The 8,817-nt window shown below is 44.0% G+C and overlaps 1 protein-coding gene across 2 annotated transcripts; it reads left to right on the forward strand.

The window, feature by feature from the left end:
• The first annotated feature begins 1,086 nt into the window (after positions 1 to 1,086).
• LOC126518008 (nucleoredoxin-like protein 2) lies at positions 1,087 to 5,764 on the forward strand. Of its 2 annotated transcripts, none has more exons than XM_050167850.3 (3): positions 1,087 to 1,193; positions 2,887 to 3,191; positions 4,244 to 5,764. In XM_050167850.3, the coding sequence occupies exons 2-3, from the start codon at positions 2,896 to 2,898 to the stop codon at positions 4,386 to 4,388; spliced, it is 441 nt and encodes a 146-aa protein (XP_050023807.1). In that variant the 5' UTR covers positions 1,087 to 1,193; positions 2,887 to 2,895; the 3' UTR covers positions 4,389 to 5,764. The 2 variants fall into 2 exon arrangements, with proteins under 2 accessions (XP_050023807.1, XP_054920350.1); XM_055064375.2 differs by lacking the exon at positions 1,087 to 1,193 and adding an exon at positions 1,323 to 1,769.
• The last annotated feature ends 3,053 nt before the right edge of the window (positions 5,765 to 8,817 follow it).

Consider the following 8,817-nt stretch of genomic DNA (forward strand, 5'->3'; position numbering starts at 1 on the left):
TAGGCGCCCGTTTCTGCGGCGAGCGCAGGCGTTGTCCCTCGTAACCGAGCGAAAAAGGACAGCAAAGGATGAAAGCGGACTCGGAGCGCAGCGGGAGATTAAAGGCGACGATAGCGAAGAGAGCGCGAGGAGGAAAGGGGAGGAGGGCGCAGCGTAACAATGAGGCGGGAAGCCGGGGAGGAGGGTATGGCGAAAGTGTGAGAAGCGTGGTGCCACGCTTTGCGGCGACGATGGCTATGAGATGGCGCCAGAGTAGCGCGCTTCATCTATATGGGAACAAAGCGCTGCATGAGCGGAGGTCTGTCTGCGGCGGCTGCTGTGAATCGCGCCCACGCGTTACCCACGCGCCGCCTCTCGCGATCTCCCGATTAGTGAGGCAGTCGCGCCACACGTCGCTCCGTTTGCAACGTGCTGCACAAGACAGATTGTCCGCGCCAGCCAATATATCGCGAAACGAAAACACGTATACAGCTGCACTGAAATATTGCATTAGGGGGTATTGCAATCTTTTGTTTAACAACGCCTAGAAAAACTGTCAATCAAATTGATCGATTTCTACAAGCCTGGTAACAAGAGAGTTAATTCGTTGGCTTTTGCCATAAAGCATGAGAGCTTAAAAAAAAAAGCCTCAAACAGATCTCATGCAGCCCCCTAAGATGCAGGTACTGCAACAGTGCCATTGAGAGCATATGTGCTGTCTGTCAACCCCAGTGTTATGACCCAAAATTATAATAGACTTTATTACTGTAGCCCAAGACTCAAGGCACAGCCGTAAGGCCACAATGGGTTATGAACACCAGCTTTGTAGTCGTATAGGAATCGAGCACTTTGGGCGAATGCCAATGTTTTCGCAATCGTTGCGGTTTCTACAAGTGTAAACAATAACAATGCAAGTATAGGAGGGAAATCATTAGGAAGTTTGTTTAACAAGATTAAAATGTAGCGAAAAAAATCTTCGAAAATGAACAATTTTAAAAAAACGCGCACTTTACAGCACAGATTCCTTCTTTGGCCACGCGTTCGCTGCGTTCGCGTTCCATTTAAAGCCGCTGCAAGACAGCTCGGCTTTCGCCTGGATTCCCATCAAGTACACGCCCTCGTTTAGTCGGTGCGACCAGTGAGACTGTCGTGGTGTCGAGGCCGACGAAACTCATACAGCCTCCGTGTTTGTTTGTCGGCACTGTTCTTGAATCGTAAGTTGCCGTCTTCTGTGAAATGTTTGTTTGTGCGATAAGCGAGCTGCCTGTGAGTATTGTAGCTTGTGGCTGATGTGGCAACGGCTGAGCGCTAGCACGGATCGCGAGCAATTTGTTGTCGGTGCGTTTGGCAAAGCTGTGGCAAGCGATCAGCGCGGAGCAGCAGCTGTAACCCGATTTTGCTGTTTAAAACGCATGCTTTGATAGCAGCTGCGCCGCTTAGTTGCCTTTAGAATGCCGTCTCATCACTGCTCCACAGTTTAAACTGCTAAGCATGCAGTTTCAGAATGAACCTCGATTTTGGTCATGAACCAGGCTGAAGACAGCGCTATCAAGAAGTATTCAAATGTGGGGAAGCAAGCGGGAGAGAAATTCGGCGCAGCACGAGACGAAACTCAGGTGCATCGGATCGGGCTTGTCCTGCGTGGCTTATCCCGGAAACAAACAAAAACGGGATTTTCCACGCGTATTTGGGTTGGAACTAATTGCGGAAAAGCGCACAGTCGCAGTTTACAGTTGCACGTTCTCATCCAAATTATCTCTGAAAGAAGACTCCTCATCGCGCATGCGAGCGTACGTACAATCGTAGCGATCGAAATGCAATCCATGCACCCCCTATCAAGTTTGGCCACGTGAGCGCGGCATGGCGTTTGCAACATTCAGCCACGAGCTTTTGCACGCCTCGAGGCGCAAAGCGAACGCGTAGGAGGAAGCTTGCCGCGAATACATGTTGGCACGCGTCAGCGAAAGCGCGCCAGTCTACACCATCGGCGAGTGATTCACGGCGTCAGAAGTCTACCGCTGCCCGATGCTATCGGAACTTCCGCCTTTCCGCTGCCGGCAACGAAATAGAGACAGCTACGTTGATCCGAGCTGTTGCAACGTTTAGAAACATTTGAAAAAATGTTGGCAGTTTGGCTGCAAGTGGTCGGCGCGTCTTAATATAGAGACACGTGCATTTTTCCACGCCAGATACCTAGCTTGCTTTTCTTTTGACTTAATGTATTAGGTGAAATGAGATCCCGATTTTGGATAGTAGCATATAGTAAGTGGATTGCAGTAAGTGGATAGCATAAATATATTAAGGAAATGGTTATATGAACAAATGGCCATGCTCAAAGATGTGCATTCAGAGGAATAATTGTCCATTGTGACGTACACGCAATCTGGAATGACTAAATTTTAGAAATCCGTTGCATCAAAATAAATGTGGGCATTGTATTGTTTAACGTGAAACCGACCATCATTGTCACTACTTTTCTTTCAAATATTTTAATTAGTTGCAAACAGCTCAGAAAGACGGGGTGGACAGAAAATTGTACTGCTTTTCGTCCAGTTTAAAGGAACCGTTGCTCATGGCTTTAAATTTTGTGGACCTCCTGTGTGGCCGTTAGGCAGTACCCAGAAATCTATTTCAACTACCCTTCAAAAGGACAATTTCGCTTAGGATATCGTGAATGGAGGTTTACAGCTTACACATCATGTGACATTCAAAAGGACACAATAAAGTTGACATGGCTGCCAGTCTAATTGTTATCTGTGCTTCTGTCACCTTTGTGCTGTCTTTCAAAGCATTGATACAAATCGGCTACACCAACGTGAGCCTCTTAGCATTGTTATTCATGATGCAAGCCTTCATACCCGACTAACATAGCTGATTGTGAGCCTCTCGCATTGGTATCTCTCCCAGGTGAAAGACATGGACATCTTCAAGGGCAAGACGCTTGTGCTTAAGGATGGCAGCGAGCACCAAGCAGAGAAGGCTCTTGGCGATGCCAAAGCCGTGGCCCTGTACTTCTCAGCCCATTGGTGCCCGCCATGCCGCATGTTCACGCCAGTACTGGCCGAAGCGTACAAGGAAATGAAGGAGGAGTGCGCGGCACCTATCGAAGTTGTCTTCATCTCGTCGGACCGCTCCAATGCAGACATGCTGAAATACATGGAAGAGAGCCATGGGGCGTGGTACGCCATTAAGCACGGCGACACATTCCAACAGTGAGTACTCGGCTGGTTTCTTAGGCTGTGGTCAGCAAAATGGGCCCATATTAACAAGCATAAGTGCCACCTGTGATTGGTCATTGCTGCAGTGATTGCCAAATTAGAAAGACGACCGGTATGATGAGTTGCACACTCACCAACCAAGTTTTGTGCCATCTGCGCTTGGTCGTTGCTATGGCTGGCTAGTTTCTTCCTGCCAATTGTTTGTAATACTCTTGATTGTATAAACCCACACTGCTCAAATTCCTTTACGGCATCGCAGTATCTAAATATCAATAATTTTGTTGAGTAGCCAGTGCCTGAACATTGGCCAATGGCAAAACAGCAACTGTGTTTGGTTGTTGCTGTGGTGATCATTTGAGTATCATGAAAATAGCTGTGATGAGTAGCCAGTGCCTGAACGCTGGTAAATGAGAAAAGTTTTGTGTAAAAAGTTTTTGTCTCAATTCACAACGATTGCTGGTGCCCGAATGGCAGCAAATAAAGAAATGCTCCTATGCAATGGAAGGTTTGCAAATACAGGCCAGATTCCCCCATGTACTTAAGTATTACTTAGCATACTTAGGTATCAAAGCTTAAGCTGGGTACTGAGAAGTAGGCATTTGAATTTCTGGTTATTTTTGCAAGTGAAAAGCTTTGCCAACTGCGGGATGTTTCAGCATATTTATTTTATGCTTCATTATGCTCTAAAAGAAAGACACTCGGAAATCCGCAACTCCAACCAGGGTCGCTGTTTGGCTTGCATTTTAGTTTCACACTTACAGTTTGTATTATTATCTAGCCTTACTAATACACGATGTGGCCAAATTTTGCTGTGTGTCATGACATCACTGTAACATTGACGATGCCAGGTCTGGCATGTCGAGACAACCTTCGTATAATCAAACGAAAGCATTTTTATATGTGCTTCCCAACCTGCATGCTTGCTAAGTTACCTTTATACGTGCAAGAATCATGTAGTAGCGCTTTTACAAATCATAATAATGTGTGTCAGTACTCCTTTTTAAAGGTCCTTTTCTTCTATCCTTTTTAACCCACCAAATATGAAGGGAGCTGAAAACCAAGTATGGCGTCAGCAGTATTCCCACCCTCATCATCATCAAGAGGGACGGCACTGTGATAACTGCGAACGGACGCGCTGACATACAAGCCGAGGGGCCAAGAGCCTTTGTCAAGTGGGCCGGTGCAGCATAGGATTGCCAAGCTCGCCCGCCTCTTCGCACTGTAGGCATTTGCCTTAGAAGCTAGACCTGCTAGCTCTCTTAACATTTGTGCTTCCAACCTAGCTCTCTATTAGTTACTGTTGCAAAAACAAAACAAAATATTGTTTTTCTGGTTCGCCAGTTGTTTACAGCTCAAAAGTATACACGCTGCTAAAATTATTTACATTTCTTTTTTATCAGTGTCTGGGTTGTATAGTACACACTGCTAAGGACTCCTTTATCCGTCTGTGGTTTATATTATACATTAGATACATCTTCAATACTAACCTCACATTCTTTTTTACCCGGTGTCTATTGCGTTCCCGGTTTAACAAGCAGATGTAGTGTTCTTTTGCAAATGCATCAATGTGAATATACATTGCAGCAACTTAGTGATAGCTGAATTTTTTTTTTTTTTTTTTTTTTTTGCATGGCTCTCAAGCATTGTACAGAGCTGCCATGGATATTCAGGGTGGTGTTGTTGCTGGTGATAGTGAGGCGGGATTTTTAAAATGGACAGACATCGGATCAGCACGTGAATTTTATGAAGCCTCCAATGCAGGTGAAAAATATCGACATAAAATGCATTTGCGATTGCAGATATGTTTATGTTGAAAAGTTGCAACTTCCGTTATTTGGATGAACCTGTTATACATGGCACAGTTGGGAGTGGGTGAATTGCACCACCTAAAAGAAATTAATTTTCCTTTTGCGCAGGCAGTATCGCTCATTTTTTGTAGTCGTACTGTCATGGTTTTGTGTCATGCATCAAGTCACCCTGTTATGTGAATTCATGTGCAACTGGAACAAATTGCATTGTGTCCGCTGGCCCAGCCAACCGGAGCACACTGAAAGTGATAACCCCAAAAGTGGTTGTTCAATGATGAGGGCAGATTTATGTTGCACCACTGAAAAAAGGGGTCCTTAAAGATATGTTGTCGGTCTGTTTAAGTACTTACGTGTAGAAGGATGCTGTGGTTAATTTTTATTCAGGCTTTCGTCGTGCAATACTTTTTTTTTCCTTTCGTAAAATAATATTTTTACATGTTGCAAGTATTCTGCCTTACCTTTCAAAAGTATATTTTATGTGTTGCGTGCCACTACCCAAACTAGCCCAAAGACGCTGTTTTGCATAGCTATTCAGAGTATAATATATATATATATCTTTGTGGTACTATACTATATTGTTTCAGCGAATTAATGTATGCCTGTCTAACTTTACGACCAGTACCAAACCTGATTTATTTAACCCAAAGAAATTGCTCCCTTAATTTCATCACTTTGACATCCAACCTTCTTATTTTATTTTTTTCACTGCATATTATATAATGTACTTTCACAGGCTAAATAAACTCTTTGGCAAACCACTGTATGAGTTTGGCGTCTCTTGAAATTCGACAATCATTCCCTGCAGTGTATTAGCATTCAGCTAATATGCACAAAGCTTGACAGACTGCATTTTTAGACTAGTTTTTTGCATGCCTAGAGCTGAAAAATGTGAAGCAAGCAAAGGTGAATGGCATAGACAGGTGTAGGACATCCAGATCGTCTTCATCCACTTTGCTTGTGCAATGGTTTTCCAGTCGGGAATACCAGACTGCATATTCGATTTTGAACTGCTGCAACCCAAGAACATTTTAAACACCTTCTGGAATGAACATGTCTTGAAAGTGAAGCTAGACCACTGCCATCTTACCAAGGGTGTGAAAAATAGGAAACGCTTCCTGCGAGCTTATGATGCAGGTTGTCTACTGCACTTTTCGATTCCCCGATTTTTCCAGGTTTCTGCCTCAATGTTGCTACGAAAATTTTAGGGGCACCCCGTGACAATGGAGGTTCGAGCACAAGGGGGAAAAAAAGATTGCACTTTATAGCTTCCGAAGTTACTATGCTGGTACATAGTTTTCAATAATTACTACGAGTAAACTGTAAACCAGGTGGAATGCACCACCATATTTGACTGAAACATGTGTTTCATGGTAGCCTAGTCTCCAGGCCAGGCTCCCAGAACGAGCAAAAGACACCATTATTTGTGGAGGGAGTAGGTTCATTTGAATACTGTGCCTCCTTCTGGCATACCGCATCTTTCCACAGCCACTTTAATTTAGCAGGAAACAAGCTTTTATTTTCCGATAAGCCTAGCATTTGAGCAACATGCAAATTTTTCTTGACTCTTTTGATTACTACAGAACCACAGTCAAAATCTGGCCCTCTTAGTTAGGCACATTGAAAAGCTCTAGGCAAGGACGATTTTTCTGCTCTTGACTATGCCACACACATCTTTGCGCAATGATGTCGGTACTGATTCTTATTTTTTTTCTCATTGAAATCGGCAGCAATTATCTTTTACTTGTTTCAATGCTCTGCAAAGCTGGCAGAAGGTGCACTTCCCCCTTGAGCATGACAGTAACATTTCAGAACCAAGGAGGTTTTAAAATAAAATTGCTGAAGTGGACATGTCCCAAAAGTGAAGCCCGACCTTTCTTTGCCAGAGGCAAGAAAAAGTGTTAGCGTATAGTGGAGAACACAAAAAGCACTTTATTCCCACTTGGTCCAAGTTTTAATATTGCTTCGCGGACTCTGCTCGACATTCGTCTTTGTGTCACCGGTTTTCGGATGAAACCTTTATGCCTTAGCAAATTTTATGGCGGATTATGATCTCAATATTCAGCTAAAGGTAGTATATATTAAAAAACCAATACTTTTATTTTCTGGTTAGCCTAGTACTTACGCCATCAAAGCAAAAGCACTTGACCTGCGAGCATACTCCAGCTGGTAGCCCCAGTTCCTCTCTTTAGGCAAAGTAAGGGCAAGTGATGGCGTTAACTCTGCTGGTAAGCAGCTCCGGGAGCTGCCATTTCAGACGTATATTTATTTTAAACCTCCATGCCACGACTACACTGACTATGAGAATGCAGGAACATCTGCGTGAACTTTTTCATACAGGTCAAAAGAACCTTGGACGTTTTTCAGAGCCCTGTCAATGCCATTCCTGAAAGCTGAGGTATGGCATTAAAGGGACACTAAAGGCAAATATTAAGGCAAGCTAAAGTGATAGATTAGTGTTCGAGAATCTCTAGAACGTTAATACCATTGCGAACAGAGCCTTAATACTCGAGAAGTTGAGTTAAATGCAGGACATAATTAAGAGACTCCTCCGGGACTTTCAAGCACTTGCCCGATGACAAAAGCACTCCTCAGGTAAATTTCGCCAATAGTACTCAATCACTTGTTGCAAAAAAGATCCTTCTGTTGCATTATAAGACGAAATGAAATGCTACTTGTCCACTTCTATCATCTTTAGAAAAAACAACTCAAAAAGAACAACAACGCAGGCGGTCGACAGGTTTCGTTTTCGCTCGACTCTGCACCGCCCATGCTTTCATGTTTCAGTAGTTTCATTGTCGCGCAGGGCTGCACTGGTTTCGCTGGCTCGCAAAACCCGCACAAACTGCAAGTAGCAGAGAATTCAACTTCCGCGTAATGTCATGGGTTGCCCGAACGGTCTGCGTCACTTGACCAAACAGCAACTGCAGAGGCGTATCCACCGCTCCGTCACTCTGCCTTGGCTCGGTACCGCCGTCTGCCGGGTGCCGTTTTACTCACCGACGGCAGCAAAGGGTGGTGACGGTGTATGCAACGTCACCACTCCCCCGATTGGGTGGCGGGAGATCTGAATTTCGAAAATGGTATTCGGACTCTTCAGATGCAACTTTCTCGTAAACTAAGTCTTTTCTTGCCAAGAAACAAGCATTTAGAAGTTTCTGGAATGGTATTTAAACTGTTCACGTCGACTCAGTATTTGCCTTTAGTGTCCCTTTAAGGCATAACCGTGCAAAAATTGTATAACGTTCTAGGCTGGTCTTACTTCACAAAATCTTTTTCGCATATGTCACAACTCGCCCTAGCATGCGTGGTGTTAATGTATTCCACAGCTACACTTTCATCAAACTTTCCCAAAAGTATTATGCTCCTTCCCACATCAATCACAGTAATGAAGTTGACACTAGCACAGTGAACAAATATTTACCTATACTGGTTAATTCGACGTACTCCATAGGACTGGGAACTCCTTTTTGAATTGATCACCTCTACGCAAGATGGTTTTCCTGCATCAGAAGCTTGTATTGTATAACCAAGAATCTTTTCTTGTTACTGTACTCACCTGCACCACTTCACTCTGTACTGACTTCAAGCTTTGAGGGTAGTAACAAATAAATAACCATCAACAAAATTTGGCAGCAACAGCTGATATAAGGACTTTTCAGCTGTATTTACAGCATTGCAATACATCACCACCATCGTGCCATGTCATCGTGCCACTGTCATGTCAACAATAAAATATGTTTATGAAAGATAAAGGAAAAGAAGGCATTCCAGCCAGAACTGAGCAGGGGACCTGCACTCTTGAAAATAGTGCC

This window comes from Dermacentor andersoni, chromosome 11, assembly GCF_023375885.2.
Source record: "Dermacentor andersoni chromosome 11, qqDerAnde1_hic_scaffold, whole genome shotgun sequence".
Lineage (NCBI taxonomy): Eukaryota > Metazoa > Arthropoda > Arachnida > Ixodida > Ixodidae > Dermacentor > Dermacentor andersoni.

What these genes read in the sequence shown, in the direction of transcription:
- LOC126518008 (XM_055064375.2), top strand. Translation starts at nt 1,503, where the DNA reads ATGAACCAGGCTGAAGACAGCGCTATCAAGAAGTATTCAAATGTGGGG. An exon ending in TCCTCATCGCGCATGCGAGC is followed by an intron (nt 1,770 to 2,886) that starts GTACGTACAATC and finishes TATCTCTCCCAG; the next exon opens with GTGAAAGACATGGACATCTT. An exon ending in CACGGCGACACATTCCAACA is followed by an intron (nt 3,192 to 4,243) that starts GTGAGTACTCGG and finishes CCAAATATGAAG; the next exon opens with GGAGCTGAAAACCAAGTATG.